The sequence below is a fragment of the Lytechinus variegatus genome, chromosome 2, assembly GCF_018143015.1.
Source record: "Lytechinus variegatus isolate NC3 chromosome 2, Lvar_3.0, whole genome shotgun sequence".
Lineage (NCBI taxonomy): Eukaryota > Metazoa > Echinodermata > Echinoidea > Temnopleuroida > Toxopneustidae > Lytechinus > Lytechinus variegatus.
Genome location: NC_054741.1, coordinates 16,871,730 through 16,895,128, shown reverse-complemented (window position 1 = coordinate 16,895,128; position 23,399 = coordinate 16,871,730). Strand labels below are relative to the sequence as shown.

Genomic DNA, 23,399 nt, shown 5'->3' with positions numbered 1-23,399 from the left:
GTAAAACGGAAAAGAATCTTGCCATCCGTTGGAAAACGTTATGTATCTGTTGTGTACTCTTTGCCATACGTGTTTCATACGCTCTATATCCATCGAGCATCCGTCCACTGTGATTTCATTGTTCGCCAATTTTATCCATTGTCTGGTGCCACCCTGACATTTTGCTTTCCGCTGTATCCGTTACGAGTACATTTTGTGTCCGTCGACCAGTGGGACCAGGCCTTAAGTCTTTGGACTTCTAGTTCTATTACAATAATAATGTAGGATTTGAATTAGGCATGTATCCACCTTGCTAGGTGCTCAAGGTGCTCCTATATTATCCAAGCTAAGCTAGTCTACCGATTCTGGTGCACACAGCTTTTTGAGGAATTACTTCCTGCTGGTACCCATTTACCTAATCTGGTTCGAGTGCAGCACAGTGTGGATAACTATTACTAATGGCAAAAGAAAAGTAACCATCTCCTGAGAAAAATAACAGTAATTGATATTTGGTTATAATCAATATCAAGATTTTACTTGAGGGTAGAGGTAAGGGGGAATCCCACGACCATGAGGTGAATCCAGCCATCCCTGTTCAACAGGAACAAAACAGGATTTATTACATACAAAGTCCTTTTCTCAAGAACGAAATTTACCAATTGATATTTGATTATGAATGACATCAAGGTTTTTTATCAGCAGTACTATCCTATGTACCTTGTACTGCCATCAAACGCTGTCCGATGACATGGATTCTCTTGTATCTCAGGCAGGCATCATGAATACTTTTCTTTCATTTGGCTTATCTCGGCATCTTTTTCAGCAAGCAGTTTCGTTAATCTCTCAATCTCATCTGCTTGGCTTTCTATTATCTGCAAATGTGAAGAATCAAGTGAATTCCAAGATAATTAATGCAATTATTTAACTTTGCAGGAGCATTCATAAGAGAAAATATCAATTTTTATGATACTGAAAAGGTATTCTCAAAATAGGTTTCAATTGTACCATGGTACAAAATCATTTGCTAAAGCAAATTTGTCTATTAAAGTGCTTCCTGTTTAGCGTGCATTTAATTGGATTTTTCTTAGTGTACACAAGGAAATAAGTGTAATTATGTTTAAATCTGCATAGTCCATGGTTTTGTACCATGGTACAATTGAAACCTCTTTCCAATGAGTCTCTTTGTCAGATTAAAATTAATTGAAGGTCACCCAAGGCTATTGCCCCATTGATTGTGGCCTCAATACCCTTACTATTGGATAATTTTTGTACCTTTATTAATTCAACCATTTATGTTGTAATATTAATACTTCCCCTTTTGAAAAAGAAATGTAAGGGATGCCACATAGTAAATGGTAAGTTGGTTCTTGGTGTTTGCAAAGTTAGCTCTTGATTAGTATTTCTAAGGCTATAGGCTTACAAGATCCTTCCAGATGTTTGTGTACAATAATCCATTTCATTAAAATTATAAACATGATCACAATTATTGCCTCATTAAAATTTTCATCTGAATAATTATCATGTTTAATGTATTTATGGAATTCATTTTGTATCTTATACAGGACATTCATTTCCTTATGTAGTGTCAGTCATTATTGACAATATTTTATCTTCTTCTATGTCTATCATGTCACTCTCTGCACTACTTTCTCTTTTTCTTTCTACTTCACTCAAATTTCTCTTATCTTAATTCATAACCCCCTCTCTCTGTTTCTTTCTCTCCATCTCTCTTTCTCTTCCATTATCCCTCTTCCTCAATCTTCCATTTATGAGATAATTATATCTTTTATGTAGACTTAAGTTTTGACATAGAATACTGTAATTATGTTTTCGCTCGTTTACTTTGTTATATATTGTACTTCATGAATTTTTGTAAATTGACCCTTTCAGCATATGTATTATACACACTAATAAATATATAAACAAAATAATTAAATTCAGTGAATCCTATCAGAATAATAGAAACCAATTTATCATTTGTATTTTCTCTATTCATGAAAACCATACTGAATTCACAGCAATAATGATGGGAAAAAATTGTAATTTCATCTCTGATTTGTAAGTATTTCATAGCGTTTGGTAAAGCTGCAACTGGAGAATTTCTCTAATGATCTAGCATAGATGTGGTATCCTACCTTATCTTTTGAAGGGAACATATCACCAGACAAAAGATCTGCAGCACTGGGTCTTTCCTTGCTATTATCTTTTGTTAGACACTGGATCGCAGAGTACTACATAAAACAAAATGAGATGAGGAATGTTACACATTCTAATATTAAGTCTTATACTGTTATCATCAATTGTTCTCAGTAAACACTTCTATCAAAAGTAGATTTTTTTCTCCCAACAGAACGAGAGAGATACTGCACCTCGTCATCATATATGTATTATTATCATCAACAATACCTGAACTGTTTGACAAAATGGAAGTCATTTACTATCTAAAAAAACAAGTGGAATGCCTCTGGCCGTCTCACCTGCATCACGCAGTTCAATATAGCAGCAGTGCTGACTTTGAAAACTACTCTAACTCGCACAAGATGTTCAGTGATACATGGTTACTCTTATGTCCACTTTTTATGAACTAGACCAATAAACTTACAGAGATATGATGGTTATTCAACAAAAAAAAACCCAACATGGCCAAAGTTCATTGACCTTACATGACCTTTGACCTTGATCATGTGACCTGAAACTCGCACAGGATGTTCAGTGATACTTGATTACTCTAATGTCCAAGTTTAACCAACTAGACCAATAAACTTTCAAAGTTATGATGGTAATTCAACAGATACCCCCAATTCGGCCAAAGTTCATTGACCCTAAATGACCTTTGACCTTGGTCATGTGACATAAAACTCATGCAGGATGTTCAGTGATACTTGATTAACCTTATGTCCAAGTTTCATGAATCAGATCCATAAACTTTCAAAGTTATGATGGGAATTCAACAGATACCCCCAATTCGGCCAAAGTTCATTGACCCTAAATGACCTTTGACCTTGGTCATGTGACATAAAACTCATGCAGGATGTTCAGTGATACTTGATTAACCTTATGTCCAAGTTTCATGAAATAGGTCCATATATTTTCTAAGTTATGATGACATTTCAAAAACTTAACCTTAGGTTAAGATTTTGATGTTGATTCCTCCAACATGGTCTAAGTTCATTGACCCTAAATGACCTTTGACCTTGGTCATGTGACATGAAACTCTAATAGGATGTTCAGTAATACATGATTAACCTTATGGCCAAGTTTCATGAGCTAGGTTTCATGAACTAAGTTATGATGTCATTTCAAAAACTTAACCTCAGGTTAAGATTTGATGTTGACGTCGCCGCTGCCGTCACCGCCGCCGTCGGAAAAGCGGCGCCTATAGTCTCACTCTGCTATGCAGGTGAGACAAAAATAATAATCAAGGTTTGCCATACACTATATTATACATTTGCTCCAAGAATCATTTGGCATTTATTTTTATTCATACATATAAACACTTTGACCCGTATTCTCAAGAGGTTTCAATTGTACCATGGTACTAAACCATGAACCATGCAGATTTTGTAACATAATTATGCTTATTTCATCGCGTACACAAAGCTAAATCCAATTAAATGCACGCTTTTGGCAAAGTGTGCTTAAAATAAAGTGGGTTCATGAAATAAATCTGCACAGTCCATGCTTTAGTGCCTTGGTACAATTTAAACCTCTTTTGAGAATAAGGGCCTATGGGCGTCATTTCATTAGATTCTGTTCGAACTAATTATTCAAATCGTTTATTTTTCAATCTTGAACAATTGTAATCTATATCATTACCTGCACAGGCCATCTTTTCTGAACTTCTTCTGAGATGATTCCTTTTCGTAGTCTTTCCAAGCACTTGTGTCTTTCCATGCCAGTAACAAACGGGTGGTATAACTCATAGAGGATCAGTCCCATGCTATACATATCAGACTGGGGGATAAAACATCATAATATGAGATATCAATCAATAAAGCAAATTTGAACCAGTTGCCTTTACAGTAGCATCACCTCAAGTCCTAGACCACTCAAATCTGCCCAAGCTGCAAATGAATAATAAAAGAAGTTATTGGGCAGTTGAATGTTGAGATCATAAATAATGTGGATATTCTTTAATTGACAATGCTACCAGCATAGGTGATGTCACAGTTGAACAACTCCCGTTTACTTTCTTACATATTTTACCTAATTGTCACTTTTATCAAGTCTATCCATAGATCAGGGGCCCGTTTCATAAAGAGTTACAACTGTTGTAACTTTGTCATTATGGCAACTACCATGGTAACCTTGATTCTGAATGGCCGCTGAGCCCTGTTGCCATGGTAGTTGCCGTAATGGCAAAGTTACTACAGTTGTAAACCTTTATGAAACAGACCCCTGGTGTTTTCTTTTTTTTCATGGGAGGACATGTAATAGAGGTTTCATAACATACATCATGGACAAAAAAAGCTTGTACTATCATTAGAATGAGCAAAAATAGACGTTTTGGTGTATATTTTCAGTGAACAAAGGAGAGAGTTGTACCTGTGTGACATCACAAATCTTGGATGCATTGCCAATGGAAGGATCTCCATGTCATTAGTGATTTGGACATTTAAATGCCCATAATATGTATGATGACAGAATAATCAAAGAATAAGACCAATGAAAGTTTGAAAACAATTGGACAAAAACTAACATTTTTCTAACATACCAACAGACTAACAGGAAAAGTAAACACTAGGTCTCTGCCAAACTTTGTTCAGGCAAGACAAAAAATAGACTAGTGTCTCTCTTCTGTTAGGCAGGCTAGCAGCAATAAAAGAATATATAGTCCAGTATAACACTTTACCTTTTTGTCATATGTAGTCCCATCCAGCTGTTCTGGTGCTGCATAGGTTTGTGTTCCAACCCCAGATGTATAAGTTTGGGAGACACCGGGGTCAATGCAACACTCTATAAGACACAAGGAAAGAAAGTTTGACCAGTTTTATTTTTAATAATGGTGCTTAATGCATATTTCAAATGCTTCAGGTAATACTTGACCAAAGAGCCAGGTTACAACTTTGGGTAAAAAAAGCCCAAATACAAACCTAGAACTATCACCAAAAGTGATTAATACCCGCGTCGTACACCGTTACCATGGCAAGATTCCAACACAGGGAAGAAATATGTCATGCTTAGTTTTGCCTCAAGACCAATGTGTGAACCAGATTTCATGAGAATTGGTTGAATACTGATAATAGTACGAACCTCAAGATTTTTACCTGATTGGGGCATATAATATGTTATCATGGCAACTTGATTTCCAACACATCTTCACCTCGAAACCAATGCGTAAGCCAAATTTCATGAAAATTGATGAAGTAATTTAAACTGCAAGGTTTTCACCCAATTTTCATCATATTATATGTCATAACCATGGCAACATGATTTCTGACACACACACTCACACAAAATATGTCTTGCAAATATTTATCTCCCCATCTAGGAAATATAAAAATTTACAGCAGTTAAAAATTCATGTCTCCATTGGGGAGATATCAAATATCAATATTTATCTCACGATCATAAAGATATCAAAATTTTCACCAGTTAAAAATTTATCTCACCATCAAATTCTTGGTTCCTCTGAAATCTCATTGGAGTCTTCAGCTCAGTGATGACGTCTACCCGGGCTAATCCAAAATCTCCTATCTTGACTAGAGGATGGTCATCAGCGTTGTGGCTCAAGAATATATTCTTAGGCTGAAGACAAGAACAATTAACAATAGAAATAAATACTTAATAATCCAATTTAATCCAGTAAACTGTAAGCATGAAAAGGACCCATTATATCTAATTAATTGAATTCAACAGTTCTTCAATGCGACACCAACAAATATACAGAATTTGTCATAAACATTTTAGATTACAGCATCTTTCTGTTTTGATTACTTTTTTTGCATGAACTATTTTAGAGGCATTTACTTTTCAACAAAAAAAATTCAGATGAAGTCAACATATATTTAGGATTGAATACTTACAGTCACATCTCTGTGTAGTATATTTTGTGTGTGGATGTAATCTATTCCTTCAAGTATCTGCTTGTAGATATTTTGATTATCTCTCTCATTCACAACATCAAATTGATCTATAATAGAACAGTTTGAAAGAATACATCATGTCAAAATGGCAAAACCCAACGGCTAAACAAAATTAATAAAAGAGAATTCTTTTATATAACAACTTCTGGTTACCTTGTAATAATAATAATAATAATAAGATACAGTTCTTGTATAGTGCATATCACAATTATGAATGTGTCTATGTGTTTTTAAAGGACTTGGATATTATTACCCCCGTTGTAGCTTGACAGCCGTAATTACTAAGATTACAGCGCACACGCATTTCAAGGAATAAATTCCTGCCAGGTGCCCATTCACCTCACCTGGGTTGAGTGCAACACAGTGTTGATAAATTTGTTGCCGAAGGAAATTACGCCATGGCTGGGATTCGAACCCACGACCGTTTCAAAGTCCGGAGACTAATCCACTGGGCCACAACACTCCATTGTAATTCCAACAGTTTCAAAAACTTTGGGGAAGACCTTTTGCTCATGAATCTTTGTCAAGTCTCTTTAACATCTTCTCATTCTGAGCTATTTATGCACCTGAGTACTCTACAGAATGGATTTGGCGCTTTACAAGTCACACTATTAATATTATCATTCTTATTATACAGTGGCTGATCTTGATCTTGTGTCTGTATTCCCATCTATTTGACTTCACTTTTCAACATGACCGACCGCCAAATCATCTTGAAAGTTCAACCATCCTCATTTTTAAAATCTGTAAATTGGTATGGGGAGGTCATTTTGCACATTACCTACTGGGAAATTTGATGATCTCTACACAAAGTCTGTATAAATTTCAGTAGTTAATGAGTTTTAAAAAATTGTCTACTTGATGTTCAAAATTGAAGCCCTAGCTTTGCTTAATCAAAGCAAAGACAGTCTGTGATCAAGATAAGTGGCAAAATTAAACTGGCTGATCCCCAAATGTACATATATGGTACAGAGATTTCAATCACTTTTGAGATTTTGGCATCATCAAACCGTTAGCTACTTCTCAAGAAGTTTCAAGAGATGGAAGGTCAAAATTGCATATGCCTTTTGGATGAACTGGATGAAAAATCAAACATAAACATTGGGTGGGAGATACATGCAAGTCTTGTTAATAGAATAGTAGGCATATTCATACCAACTCAATCACCAGAATTTCATGAAAACAATACCCATTGTGGAAAAATCCCTGCGAAAGTTTTTGTTATTTTGAGTAACTACTATTTTCTTTCAGCAATGTTATGAGTATTTTGCTTTCATATTGGCAAAAATACATGGACGCCATTGCATATAAGTTACTATTATGGTAACTTTGCCATCCAGTGGTATCTTATATGAAATCCTTGATTCTGATTGGCTACTTAGCATTGTAACCATGGTAGTTACCATTGGATGGCAAAGTTATCATTATCGTATACAAATAATAAATGTTCATGAGTGCAATGGACAAAATACTTCATGAGGTGAAAGATGAAATGATCCATTCAATGAGGCGCAGCCGATTTGAAAGAGTCACTTATTTCACCTTTCACCGAATGAAGTATTCTGGCCATTCCACGAATGAAAAGAACATTCATTATTTGGTTTATATGACACCTAAAAATAGATTCTTTTTCATATTATCAATTTTGATGAAAAATATGATCACGCAGTGCGAGCTCGGTCTGTTTATTGTCGCGTACATACAAAGAACGCGCTGCATGCAAACATGAGTGGTTTTACTTGTGGTGCCTATGCAATGGACAAAATCGCATGGATCCAAATTTGCACAATGAATGGATCCAAAATTGCACGGTTTAAGACGTAATTGTAAAATGGGCTGAATGATCGATATCAAACAACCAATCAAATGACAAGGATCTATTTAGATGTCATATAATTTAACCTTTATGCAATACACCTAGTATGGATAAATGGTGGCTAAATGGGCGAGGAAGGATTTTGCTTAAATACGTGTCAACATGAAAACATACTTTACCTACAAAAGGAATTTCCTACACCAGTATAAGAGGTACTCACTCTTAGTTGCTACTCTATCATTGCGCTCACTCAACCACGCTCTAAGTGTACTTTTACACAGCTCCATTTGGATGTAGAGATAATAACGTCTCTTGTACAACTGCCTCGGCCTGGACCAACATCCACCATCTACTTCAGGACTGGACTCTTGACCATCCCAACTTATTGACCGACGGAATGCACCATTTTGTACTGCTCCATATGTACGGGACGATGCACCATGGATCCTTTGGTGAATCTGGGTTGAAGAACTAAGCGACGATGTTATGGTACTCAACAATGCAGCAGTGGCTGACGTAACCGGAATGATTGTACTTTTCACAATATTTTTGGAAGTCGTGGCAGTAGTTCTGATTTCTTCATAGTCGTCAGACTGCACCGTTGTTTCAACATGCCTTTCGAACTTGCGCGACTGCCGCAAGACTTTGTGTCTGGGAGAATTTTGTTCTTTCTGGGATGGTAATTTGAAATCATCACAGTCTGTTCCATCTGACTCCACATTTTGAAAAATGACTGTGCTGCTGGATGTTCCTGATGATTCCGGAGTATTAGTTACTCCCTCAGTGTATGATGTTTGATCAAATTCTTTGGCCAAGGGCCTGATGTTCTCTACATTCTCGCTCGTTTGTAAAAAGAATTCATTGACTAACTCACCACTGTCAAATCTCTCTTCTTCATATGAAACTTTGAACTCTGGATCAAACATATCAATATCTGGTTGATTATTAAACACCACTGTACTGGAATGCTTAGAATGATGCTGTGTGCTTGATTCTACATATTCTGTTATGATCGGAGATGTTGACCCACGTTTGCTGATGCTTTTCTTCTCCTGGCAAGAATACATGAACTTTGATTTATCAGTAAAAGAATCATCTTCATCTTTATTTATGATCAACATCTCCTCTCTATCCCTTTCTTCTTCTTCTTCGTCCTCCTCCTCTTCTTCCTCCTCCTCATCTCCCTTTTCATCATCACTGGATTCCAAGTCATTGAATGACCTGTAATAAAAAAAAAAGTGTTAAATTATCAAGACAGGACAACTGAAGTGACATGTACTACACATAGTTCTGAGAATATTGAAATTCATTCTAATATTCAGATGAAACATGTATGCAACATATACTTGACAGATTTGTTTTCTTTATATACAAGTTTCAATGAAAAGAAAATACAACCTGGGCCCCGTAACACAAAGGTTAGCGATTAATCGCTAATTTGAAAGAGCAATTCTGATTGGTTTCTAGTCAGACTATTGAGCGAAAAGCACGTACAATGATGATCTGGATAGGTCAAATCATTTAGCGATTGATTGCTAACCTTTGTGTTACGGGGCCCTCATAATGAAAATGACCACTGAAATCTTGACAAAATATCATTTTCAGTTTCTGAAGAAAAAATGAATAAAAAAGGACACTTGGCATTTATGTTATACAAGAATAATCAATTTTCATCCCCTCCCCAACAAAAAACACCAATCAAATCAAGACAGTGTGCATAATGGAACTAATATTCATGCATGTACCTGAATTCCAGCATCGGTCGATGTTTGTTTGCATGTTTAGTAACGGCTAGTATTTCCTCTCCAAACCAAGATTGGTGATATCGAACAACGTTAGGATGGCTCAGACAGGCCAGCATTTGTATTTCCCTCTGTATAGACTAGACAGAGTGAAAAAAAGAAGGCCAAATTCAACTTTCTGATACCTATGTTATTCTCTTTTATTTTCTTTTGTTTTACCTTCTTCCTTCCTTCCCTTCCCTTCACCATCCCTCTCCCTTCTCCTCCTTCTTCTCTCTCCAACCCTTTGTCCCAAGTCAGGTTTAACTGAAACCACAGTCTAACTCTGTGCTAAAATTATGGGGAGCCAAAATTAAAAAAACGGTTTATATTGGATATTTCTTATGTTTACCATTTTGTTTCCTATTGTTTTCGTAATGAAGAAAAATACTTCAGTTATCATTCCCAGACAATTATGAACAATTTGGGTGTCATATGAGTTAATATATTGAATGTGTACTGTCAGGGATTTGTGCTCCAATTGGCTCTCCACAGTTAAACCACACCTGTAACCAGGGTTAGATTTAAACCTGAGTTCAGATTTGCTCAAAAACGTGATATCGTGTACAAAGTCAATGCAAATTGTGTTTTTCAGCCCAAAATCATGAATGTATGATTATTTTTACTTTTGTTGGTTTAGATGGATTTATTTTATGTTATTTATGATCACAAAAGTGCCGCCAACAAAGTTCATCGAAAAAAACCCAATATAAAACAAAGGTTTGAAAAAACATACAAATACATGCGTATTAAAAAGAACAAGATACATAAGAAATTAATCATTTTTTTGGCAATTTTTAGTAATTTTTGTTAGAAATGTAAAATTCTTTATGTTCACCAAAAATTATCATTCTACTAGCTTTATTAATTGAGTTAAACGCAAACACATACACAAAAAAACAAAATTAGGGCAAATTTCGAAACCTGTTGTACACATATGCATCGTAAGATTTTTTTCTTCAATACAAATTTTTTTCTTGCACTTGCAGATTAGTATTTTAATTATTGATGTTGCTTGAAATAGAAGTTGTTTTTGCTGTTTTATTTGTGAGTTTTAGGTCTGTTTGACATGTCTTTCTTGAGAGGCACTGATGTTTGTATAATCTAGCCTTAATTTTCAAGAGGGCATCTTATCGAATGCCCACTTGGGTCGATTGATCCCATGCACTCTGAATCGTTGTAATATCCCCGGTCTCTACCCGGCACTCGGCCCTATACCATACCAGGCCAGCAGTGCCTCCATTTTGCCATCCCCATTGTATGCCCCGCCCTAAAAAAATTACACTGTCATATAAGCTCTTGACTGGATCAAAAAAATACTGAATTATGCTGCTGTAGAGCTAAATTATGAGCAGAAAATACAATTTTGTTGCCTATGTTTATTAAAACCAGCCAATGATGTGGAAAAAGGAAGTGACTTTGTAATTGTGGAGTGTGCAGCACAAATTCAAGAGCCCACAAATATTGTTTGAAGCCGCCCAGCGCGAAAAATTAATCCTGTAAAAACAATAGCGTTTATAGTAGTACATGGACTACACACGAATCAGTTCAAATGCAACTTTTAACAAAACTACTGCTACTTTTACAACATCTAACACTTCTTCTAATATTGAAGCAGCTACTTATATTCTAATTAATGTTTTTGAACCAACAAAAAGGACAAAGTTTCACCATATCATTTCTAGCATTCAACAAACAATCCTTCTATTTCTCTAGTTAACTTTTAAAGTGAAGGACAAATCTGAATTCTGTTAAAAATTTTACAAAACTTACCTCAAGGGAGCATGATTTCTTCTTGGTCACTTTAATCTTTTTGATAGCATAATGTTCTTTATCCAACTTATGCTGAACCTGTTTTAAGAAAGAAATGAATTGATATACAATCAAGTGAAGGTACATAAAGAGAGCTGTGTATGAAGAACACCAAAAGGAGACAAGAAAAGAGGCAAGCAGGTGGTTTCTAGTAAGCCTGAGTCATATCGATTATTTTGAAAACCGGTGTTCGACAGCTCTAATTCGATCGAACATCGATGCATCGAATATTGAAGGCGGGGAAAATTTAGTCTTTTGTTTTTACGTCGATGCGATGCGCTTTGCATATTGCACTACGCACTGACGATATGCGCTGGCGTTGGCCGGGTGAGCGTTGCACAAGCAGATGACAGAGCAAAGTTCGTTTGTATTTTCCATGATCACAAAACACACAAAAAAGGCCGGGGACCAAAGCAGAATTCTTCCCAAAATATCTTCAACAATGATATTTGCAGATGACAACATATAAGTTTAAAATGAAACAATAATAAAGACATGAATCACGCAGAGTCGATCCGAATGATTTTCGGTCGACTAGCATTCGCAGTCCATTCACCAGCCCCGTCCGCAGCTCCGTACACTCACTCTCCCGAAACGACAGGCGTGCTTGACGTCAGCGCCAGCAAACAATTGCAATCAACGGAGAGCGCTGTAACTTGCCTGAGATTGTGTAGTTGGATCCAAAATGAGCTCAAAATAAATTTATGGGAATAAATACGTAATTTTCTCTGGATGGTCATTTGAATTGCTATTCAATGCTGATATAACGATTGTGAGGAGAGATTGTGGAATATGAGTTATGACGATGTTCGAGAATTAATCCTGATAATTACAATCCAGTTTTTTAGACGCATGCGATCAAAATAAATACGAATGTTTCGAATCGAGCCCTAAATTCATCTAAATTATTACGATTTAACAAGATTTTATGGTCATACTAAGAATATTGACGATGTCAGCAAAGTATGTTATGTTCATATGGAAGAAATAATACTGGGATTATTTCTATTGTTATTCCATCTCTGGACGTCTCCTCCAAGCTCCGAGAAAATAAGCACAATGCGCATGCGTGTTTGATGACGTATGACATATTTTCCCATTCATGAAATCAGAGCCCAAAGTTGGGCACAAACTAGCTTCAAATTGATGGAAAAAAATATCAAACGCAATTTTCTCTGTTTTGTCATGTAAAATGTTATTATATGGTGATATTACGAACTTGAACAGAGTTTTTGCATGTAGACAATGTTCGAGAATCAATCCTGACGTGATGATTATATTTTTTAGACAAGTGCACTAGCTCGACTCAAGAAGTCAAGTCGATCGTCATGAGATGTCCGCCATTGAAAATTGAAACGAAATACAAACGTTTCACATCAAGCTCTAAATTCATATTAATGATTATCATATGCAAATTATTGTTAAATATTACGATTAAATAATGTTCTATGGTCATGATTTTAATATTGTTCATGAAAGCAAGATTTATTTTACGTTGATCGCGTCAATTTCCGGCCATTTTCTGGTTTGATTAAAGAACAGTACTGCGCATGCACGATCGATGGCCATGACTTCCATTCATGAATTCATCGTGCATAAATTATCTCGGCACGAGCAGACGAGTAAGACTCGAACTATGATCGAAATAAACTTCAAATTAATGGTGAATAGCATCATAATTACTCATTCGGTTTCATTTTGGGGGCAATAGAAATCAAGTAAGTAGTATTAAAGTTGGACATTACTGATATTTTGATGATTGATTGTGTAAACCAAACGAATCGGCCGGCCGACGTATTTTTTTTTTTTTTTCGATGCACCGATTTTGCAAAATCTGCACCGGTGTTCGATGACATCGATCGAACACCGATTTTAAAATCGATTCGACTCAGGCTTAGTTTTTAGAAAGGTGCATATTTGGCACTCTCTAAATGTTTTGTACCATCATCATCATCATCACTTTTATCATTATCATTATATCATCATCATTATCATCATCAACATCATCAGCATCATCATCATCATTATTATTAATGTTATTATTAGTTTTTATAATTTTTCCATTTCTTTAAAAAATATTGTTATTACAATTTTTAGAATTATTATTCATAAAATTGGGGAATGCAATATTTGTTGTTCCTGTGGAGTGTTGACCAATATTGGCCATGCAGAAATATTGTTAGCACTTACAATGCGCTAACAGAGGTCTTTGTCACAACATTATTTTGTAGCGATGCCTAATGTCACAACGACACATTATTTACACCTTGGATCAACGAAATGCGACTGTGCCTACTGTTAGTGCTCTAACTCTGGCAAAAGGAAGCAAGTGACACATCAGTCAAATTTGAGTTATTGTTGTTTCTGAAACACCCTTTGTATGTTGAACGTTCAGGCAAAATTTGGGGAAGAAACAATCGTTCTATGGAAAGATATTGAAGAAAATATGCGGTTAAATTGCATTGACGCTTATGTAAATCACAAACATTGCACATTTACAACAAATGATAGTTTTGTAACTTGCTTCCTTTTGTCAATGTATGGCAGAATAGTGCTAACAGTAACAATGTTTCTGTACAGTCAGTATAAGTAATCGGAAATGAATAATAATTTACCTTGTACACTTTGCCAAATCCTCCTTCACCAATAGACTCCATTTGAATGAAATCTGTTTCATAGCGCTGACGGAAGAAAGCCGACTGATCGTGGTCTGGTAGCGGTAAACGATGTGCAAAGGGTAACAAAGCTCCGCCCCCAGGAGAATCCTATAATCAATTGACATGGTAGAACATCATCCATATTTCAAGCAGGGGACACATGTGTCTGTCTGAGCAACCCTTATTCTCCATATATAAAAATAAATCTTGGAGTTCTTTCATATCATACATTTAAAAAAATACTGACCTGACCTTACTTTTCTAAGACATAAAGGAAGGTCAACTTATGACTTAATACTAACAATCTTCTGTCAGATATTGAAGCTATAACACACAGGAAATGAGATGTACAAAAAAGAGAAGAGCATAAAACTTTGCTCAACAAATGTGAACAAATTGCATTTTGTTTGTGAAAGTTCCAAGAAGTAAAATTACATTAATTAAAGTTTGGCATAATGCCAAGAATACTAAAATCAGAATTTTGCTTTGCTGCAAGCCTTTTGGTCAGAGAAAAATTCAAATTGGATTCAACTCGCAGTCGATGATGACGTCATTGCGATTTGGATTTAACTGCTTCCTATTCCTACATAGAAGCTCAGCATAGACATACCACTATTTGGATAGATCTTTGATTGTTAAAGGGGAAGTTCACCCTGAAGAAAACTTTGTTGTAAAAATAGCAGAAAAAATAATAAAAATATTGGTGAAGGTTCGAGGAAAATCTGTTAAAGAGTAAAAAAGTTATTAAAGTTCAAAGTTTTGGATTTGTGACGTCATAAACGAGCAGCTGCCTCATGTGTTATGTAATATAAAATGCATGAATTTCAAATTTTGTATGGTTCCTGATGACTTAATTTTGTTTTCTATTCATGATCGGGTGTGAAATGATTTGTCTATTGATATACAAAAGGCACAGTGAAAAACCATTTTCAATTTTCTGAGAAAATGACATTTCACTGATTTTTTTTAATCATTCGCTATGTAGGAATGCTGCTCGCATATGACGTCATAAATCAAATAATTGAAATTCTAATAACTTTTTAATTATTTAATGAATTTTTCTCAAACCTTCGGCAATATTTTTTATCATTTTTCTGCTATTATTATTATAAACATTTTTGTCAGGGTAAACTTCCCCTTTAAAGATTTTACAGATTGGAATGTTCATATCAAGTGCGACTAAAATTCCTTTGAGAATCGAATCACAACGGATCATACAGTGTGTACTGGATTTAACAGAAAACTGAGGAATGCTAACTTACATCACTGGATGAAGAGAGAGACCAAGAGACAAGCGTCTTCAAAAGGATGTCATAATTACACTGCTTGAGGGCATCAACATGAGCGGGTGATATAACCTATTAAAAAAAACAGAGAAATGGAATGAACAATAACAATAAATTTCAATACAGAATACTCATTGGGCACACAATCAATAAGAGATTTTTCTGATAATATACAAGGTTGTAGAAAAAGTTATGAAGAAAATAAAAAACATATTATTTTACTTTTCACTGATTCAACCCTTTTTATAAAAATTCCAATATTCAAAGGTATAATACAACATAATACACAGTTAAAATCTATAGGCATAGTTTATCCACATTGTGATGCACTCAACCCAGGTGAGGTAAATATGTACCTGGCAGGAATGAATTACTTAAAATGCATGTGCGCGTAAGTCTTTAGGATCGCAAAGCTAAAGCCGGGATAATAACATCCAATTCCTATGGAAGCACATAGAGACATTATAATCATAATGTGATGTATGTTATACAAGAACTGTTTATAATTATTATTCTTAGTGAGCTCCAAAGGATCATGGGCTTGTAGGTAGTGATCCCTATAAATAAAAAAAATAGAAAATTAATCAACATAATGATACTGTAATGGCACTAGTATTCAACCTGTTTGGAGTGTTTCCTCAAATATATAGAAATATGGAATTTACCTTAATTTCAGACCTGTCTTATTTCCAAGAGTAAATGCTGGTTATTCTTTTTGCGTTATTTTTTCCTTCAACCCGTCGACTGTGTACGCGGGTGATCGAATTATACGGCGATGGTTTTTGGCACTAGTATTCAACCTAGCAATGAAAGATGGCCCTGTCTCTCATTCTGCCCTTGTCCCATCCCATCAGACTATGGACTAGACCATTTGAGATGAGACCAAACAGGGAATTAGTCACAGCCAGAGACTTGCATAGATCTAGATGTAGTTTAGCAATCTTAACCATTTTGAGATTTGCTATCTATCGTCACTAGGTTGAATACTAGTGCAATTCAGTGCAAAACGTCATCGCCGCATAATTCGATCCTCCGCGCATACAGTTGACAGATTGATATAATGATAAAGAAAATAACAGACTACCCTGGAAATAACAAAGGTATGAAATGAATATAAATTCCATATTCTCAATATTTGGGGGAATTTGTTCAAATCTTTGAATTATGCTGGGTTGAATACTTCCGGCATAAGGTACCGTAAGGGCACTAGTAAAAGTAAAATCAATTAATCTGACCCAGAACAACAAGTTTCATCCAAAATCAACAGATTTTATAAATTTCAAACAATTTAAAATTTTGAATGTTTACTTTGAATTCAAAGGCTAAAAAAGATAGTGTCAGAGAGGAAAATAAGCGTAATTTTAACACTAAAGCCTAGTACCCAGGACCTCTTATTTCAAGAGACAGTGCAATTCCACCCCAAACAATTCACAATAATTAGCCATTTTATGGCACATTGTCTCATGAAAATTCATCTGATGCTGTAATGCTATGAATATATAGTAGTCTTGCAAGTCACAAAAAGATTCTGCATTATCTCTATGTATTTCACGATAATATCAGAGACAGGTGGTTCATTACCGGTGGTAGATTGTTAGTATGCAGCGTTTAGAAACAATGTATTAAGCAGTAAATAAATAGGCTTAGGAGGAAATTATAATTTGTTAACAAATTTTCAGCATTACTCCTATTTGTTTAAGATCAGTATGCTCGATCCATAATGAAAATCATAAGTCAGAAAAAATGTACTAAGCACTATATAAATCTTGCACAGAATTATTGTTATTATTATTAAATATTTCATTCACTGTTTTTTAAAGAAAAGTTTAAAACTTCCTCTTGATTAGAATAAGCACCATCTCTCAGGAACATTTTCATTTTTCAAAACAAAGGCCTCGTGGTCATCTCTTTGCAGTTCATCTCACCTTATTATCCTGTAGTTTGCGAAACATCTTCTTGTAGAGTCTCTGACTCTTATTGTCGCTCTTCCCATTTGCCTTGCACCATCCTTTCAGGAGAGAGACAAGAATGACATCTTTATGCAAGCCAGCTGGCTGGATCTGCATCATTGCTTCAGCATTGGAAGCAGGCACTGCATCAGAATCTAACAAAAAAATAACAAAGAGAGTATTTGTCATACAGTTAAAACTGTATATTAAAAAGTGAAATGCCTCTGGCCGTCTCACCTGCATCATGCAGTTCAATATAGCAGCAGTGCTGACTTTGAAAACTACTCTAACTCGCACAAGATGTTCAGTGATACATGGTTACTCTTATGTCCACTTTTTATGAACTAGACCAATAAACTTACAGAGATATGATGGTAATTCAACAGATACCCCGATTCGGCCAAAGTTCATTGACCCTAAATGACCTTTGACCTTAATCATGAGACCTGAAACTTGCACAAAAATGTTCAGTGATGCTTGGTTACTATTATGTCCAAGTTTCATGAATCAGATCCATAAACATTCAAAGTTATGATGGGAATTCAACAGATATCCCCAATTCGGCCAAAGTTCATTGACCCTAAATGACCTTTGACCTTGGTCATGTGACGTGAAACTCATGCAGGATGTTCAGTGATACTTGATTAACCTTATGTCGAAGTTTCATGAACTAGGTCCATATATTTTCTAAGTTATGATGACATTTCAAAAACTTAACCTCAGGTTAAGATTTCGATGTTGATTCCTCCAACATGGTCTAAGTTCATTGACCCTAAATGACCTTTGACCTTGGTCATGTGACATGAAACTCTAATAGGATGTTCAGTAATACTTGATTAACCTTATGGCCAAGTTTCATGAACTAGGTCCATATACTTTCTAAGTTATGATGTCATTTCTAAAACTTAACCTCATTTAAGATTTGATGTTGATGCAGCCGCCGTCGGAAAAGCGGTGCCTATAGTCTCACTCTGCTATGCAGGTGAGACAAAAATGGAGGTAGAAAAAAGATGGAGTACTATCTGACTCAGTTTTAAAGCCATGTTTGATGCCACATGGATAGATTATGTAAGGTATTCTTTCATTGGATTTTTCTTGCAGATTGTAGACAAAAGTTCCTAACTAACTACAGATTTACTGGCTAGATACAAAAGGAAATATGATATTGTAATGGTAATTACTTTTCACTGCCTCTGGTCGGATATTATGAGCAGACATATTGCTAACTTTTATGGGGGAAAGCAAAAATAAATGTTGCAATATTTGTTGAAATAGCCTATGATTTGAAATTACCTGACTGGCTGCATGTGGCCACACATGTGGCACAAAACATTACAAACAGATATATTCCCCAAACTAGTCTTAATTTCTTTCGAAATGTGGAAGTGTATGGAAATTTGTGAAAATGTTAATTTAAAATTGTCAAATTCTGAGGATTTTTCAGATTTTCTTACTGTTATCATACAATATCTTGCCCAATTTTAGGACAATGAGATATACTTTGTCATGTTTGATATCCATATTTTGTGATCAAATAAAATTGGAAATATTCCCAACAAACTGGAGGGCAATTTGACGTCCCCCCAAAAAAAAATCTAAAACAGCCCTGAGAAATTGCAATATAGCCCAGCTGTAATCGGTTTCAATATAAAATGCAATTTTGAATGATTGATAATACAAGTGCTAGAACTAGAAGTAGCTTGTTCCCCTTTGCCCTCCCCCTACAGAAAACTGTTATGTTATCAAAATTTGAATCGTTTCATGTATTTCAAAGGCAGATTATCACTTAATTAACTGTATCAATTATTCCAACTATAACCATAAAAACTATTACTTGTGAGAGAGAATCCTTCTTTTCTCCAGTTGCCAGTATTCCCCTCATCAAAATATCAAAGTACTTACTATCAAACTCTGTGAGGGGTTCAGGCACCACTCTCCGATTCAGACGATCTTGCATCCCTTTGCTGATACTCCCAGAGCCAGCCATCTTTTCTGTAAATTTCTTTTGACCAGCTGGAAAATCTCCCCTATTAATAAAAACAAAGAATATCAGATTATGAGAATGCAAATTTAATATTACAAAAAAAAATGATAATTTGATACTGAAGGGAGCTCTGAATCTTAATCTAGCAAGAGAGAAATTTCATTTCTTCACCCCTGTTGTTACTTTATAGATATGAAACTACCCCATCCTCTCATCCCCAAAACTTCACCTAATGACATGTACCAGAAATGTAAACCAGGGAAATGTTAAGCATTGTCTTACCTGTAATCTTAAGAGATATTGTGATCATGATGATTTTATCAATGGGGTATGAATGTGCAATGCTCTTACGTACATCCATACTCCAACAGGGATTCTGGAACACAATACAAACCGCAGATTGACATAACATTGATATTTCCAGTAAAAAAATGGACAAATCATGAAATTGAAATATCTTTCTCATGAAGGTTAATTTACATATATATCTAACAACAATTTTTTTGGAAAGACTTCCTTATGTCCCCTCCACTAATTAAAATATACTTCTCCAAAACCCCCTTCTTTCATGCTCTTTTTTCTTCTTACTTCCGGTTGGATCTTGGATTCAAACTTCTCGCTCTAGAATGAAGAATCTCCAGTCTGTCGCCTCACTCACTGAGCTAGCAGGAATTGTTGTGTTTATAAGCACATCCTGGTCTGTATGCAAATGAGGAGACTTATGATGTCCTCCACTCACAATAAGCAACAAAAGAAATAGTGAGTGAAGGACATCATAGACTCTCATTTATTTGCATGTCACTGAGTCAGAGTTGCAACGGGGGGGGGGGGGGGGGGCACTCAGTATATAATGCATAGTTGTATGTGCCGTGGAGGGGACCCCCATTTTTACACTCAAATTTCCGTTCCAAGGCATAGCATTTTTGTCTTATTGATAAAAAGAACAAAGAAAGCCGCTCCAAAGCATAGCATTTTCTTCTTATTGAGAAAAAAGAAAGAAATCCGCTCCAAAGCTTCGCATAGATCTACATGTATTTTTCATTACGCCGTTCCGGTCGCATTGATCTGCTACAATATAAGCTGCAATAAGCGCACCCGGCGGCTAGCTGAATCATACACGCATGCCCGTTCAATAGGGATGCAAACGCACTCACACGCTGGAGATCTGTTCCAAGGACCCCCGTTTTCACTACCATTTGGGTAATCCTCTGTTTTAGGGGTCAAAATTATTTTAGGTTGCTAACTTCAGGCAAAAGTCACAAATGCACTTACAATGAGAATAAGTCGTCCGCAAGCTACAAGGCCGTGAACGTACGAGCGCGCTCGATCGCCTATCGGCCTGGCTGGTCAATTGACTGCTCTCCCGGGGAGTCAAGGCGAAAGGTGGGGGGGGGGGTCCAATAGATACATATATATTGCTATATATCACCTCCTCTGTTTGAGCATGTTGAGGGGATTTTATTAATTGTGGCATTGGGGGGTACATTTTAGGGCATAATGATAACATTGGTAGCAAGAAGGGTAGACAGGAATAACCGTCGTTTCTGGGGATTTATTCAACAATTTCTGACATTTTACTACAATCCCCATTTACCGACGGCAATGTGTCAGTACGAGCCTTCATGTGTAATCTGGTCCGACAATTCGGCGGACAGGTTTTGTCCAGATTTGTTACTTCTTTTAGATTCTAAATGACATTATATTATCTTGGACGAAGGTCCACTATTTTCGTTAGACTCTAATCTTTCTATTGATATATACATTTTATAATATTTTGAAAATATACGTTACCGATGAGTTATTCCCCGGGTTATTCCTTATTTTTTGACTTTCTGCCGGAGAGGAAAATATGGCAGCCGTCAACGAGTTGTGCTTTTATCAAGGCTTTCCGATTAAATTTTCGATATCTTGGCCAATCAATGCGAGCGACAAGTTCCGAACGCACGCACATCAATATGTCCAAGCGCAGCGCAAAGCAGCGGCACAAATCGCGATAGGTAGCGACTGGTAAATACGTCTGTAATGATGATGACGTCATCCAAGATGGCAACTTACCTTGACCAACGAAAGGATCGAAGATGACGATATTTCGATCATCATTTCAAAAGAATTAGCGGTAACTGAGGTCTAAGGTACGATATTTCTGAATTTTAAACATTTTTTCGTAAATATGGATGTGATTTCTTTTTCATAATATGACATTTTATGTACAAAAAAACGATCGGAAAATCGGGTTCCCGCTGTTCGATCTAACGTTACTGCTAAAATACGTTGTCTGTACGTACGGGCCTCCAAGCTTTTCAGTCTATGTATTGGTGAGAGTGAGCCAACGCAGTACAGCGGAACAACCAAAATACAGAGACTGAAGCTTTTGGTCTAGGAGAAGGGGTGGTGGCAAGAGGGGATGAACTGCTCCATTATGGCATTATTAAGGGGTGCAGGCACAAGGGGGGGGGGGGTCCAATAGATACATATATATTGCTATATAACACCTCCTCTGTTTGAGGGGATTTTATTAATTGTGGCATTGGGGGTACATTTTAGGGCATAATGATGACATTGGTAGCAAGGAGAAGGGGTGCCACAATTAATAAAATCCCCTCAAACAGAGGTGTTATATAGCAATATATATGTATCTATTGGACCCCCCCCCCCTTGTGCCTGCGCCCCTTAATAATGGAGCAGTTCATCCCCTCTTGCCACCACCCCTTCTCCTTGCTACCAATGTCATCATTATGCCCTAAAATGTACCCCCAATGCCACAATTAATAAAATCCCCTCAAACAGAGGAGGTGATATATAGCAATATATATGTATCTATTGGACCCCCCCCCCACCTTTCGCCTTGACTCCCCGGGAGAGCAGTCAATTGACCAGCCAGGCCGATAGGCGATCGAGCACGCTCGTACGTTCACGGCCTTGTAGCTTGTGGACGACTTATTCTCATTGTAAGTGCATTTGTGACTTTTGCCTGAAGTTAGCAACCTAAAATAATTTGGACCCCTAAAACAGAGGATTACCAACATTTGTAGTTCAAAAGCCCGTTCCGAGGACCCTCCATTTTCCAATAAGCCCACTCCAAGGCCCCCGTCTTTTTGTCTCGCCCGCAGCACACCCCACCACTTTTTAGGTTGTGCCCCCCCACCAGGAGTTGCACATCACTCACTCACTCACTCAAACTGACTCGCTGTTTTGTGAAAAAGAAAAATAAGCGAAAATTAAAAATTTCATAACTTTTTTATTTTACATCCGATTTTGATGAAATTTTCAGTGTTATGTTAGTTTGATTTCTCTCTATTTACTCAAACCAACATTTGTTTGGGGTGAACTTGACCTTTAAAGTTTATTTTAGTGCCAGGCACCGGATATGGATCCGCCGCTACACCGCGCCCGCGGTACCGTAGGCCAACCGCCGGGCCCGGTTCTTCGGCGGACTGCATGATGCAATTTACGTTGAACCGCCGTTTTCCCGCAGCTGTTTTCGTCAAGCTTCAAAATTCAACATAATGACCAATTATGGTATGCCCCAATTTTAATTCAGGTGACAATCCCGAGCTTTACAACATATTCTACGATTTTCATACCTAGGTCAAGACTGAAGAATAGAACGAAGTTTCTGGTTCTTTCGATCCGATCCGCGTCACTCGACTCTCAGGCAGGCTCAGCTCAATCAGAAAATCCCAGAGTTATATAAACCTAAACTGGAAAATCCCCAACAGTTGATGGTATCGCACCATACACAAACAACTTTAAAAATTTCATTGAAGTTGATTTCATACCGTCACGGCAACCAGTCTTTCTTTCTTTTTTTCTTTCTTTCTTTCTTTCTTTTCTTTTCTTTCCTTTTCTTTTCTTTTCTTTCTTTCCTTCCTTCCTTCCTTCCACTAGCGTACCTACGGGGGGGGGGGGGCAGTCTGCCCCCTTGACGAGTCACAACCTATACAAAAGACATATCCCCCTGCCCTCCCTGACGACCTTGAATACCCCTATATTTTGTCCCCCTGACGAGCTTGAAGACCCTTTTTTTTTTTGCTTGTCAAATTTTTTTT

At 36.5% G+C, this 23,399-nt stretch overlaps 1 protein-coding gene across 1 annotated transcript; it reads right to left on the bottom strand.

The window, feature by feature from the left end:
* Positions 1–350: 350 nt before the first annotated feature.
* LOC121407458 (eukaryotic translation initiation factor 2-alpha kinase 1-like) lies at positions 351–23,007 on the bottom strand. Its single transcript, XM_041598534.1, has 14 exons — positions 22,935–23,007; positions 19,269–19,393; positions 17,343–17,521; positions 15,394–15,489; positions 14,090–14,239; positions 11,436–11,513; positions 9,627–9,763; positions 8,102–9,102; positions 6,006–6,112; positions 5,592–5,727; positions 4,832–4,935; positions 3,796–3,933; positions 2,115–2,210; positions 351–851 (listed from the first exon to the last, which is right to left on the bottom strand). The coding sequence occupies exons 2-14, from the start codon at positions 19,351–19,353 to the stop codon at positions 756–758; spliced, it is 2,403 nt and encodes an 800-aa protein (XP_041454468.1). The 5' UTR covers positions 19,354–19,393; positions 22,935–23,007; the 3' UTR covers positions 351–755.
* Positions 23,008–23,399: the final 392 nt, after the last annotated feature.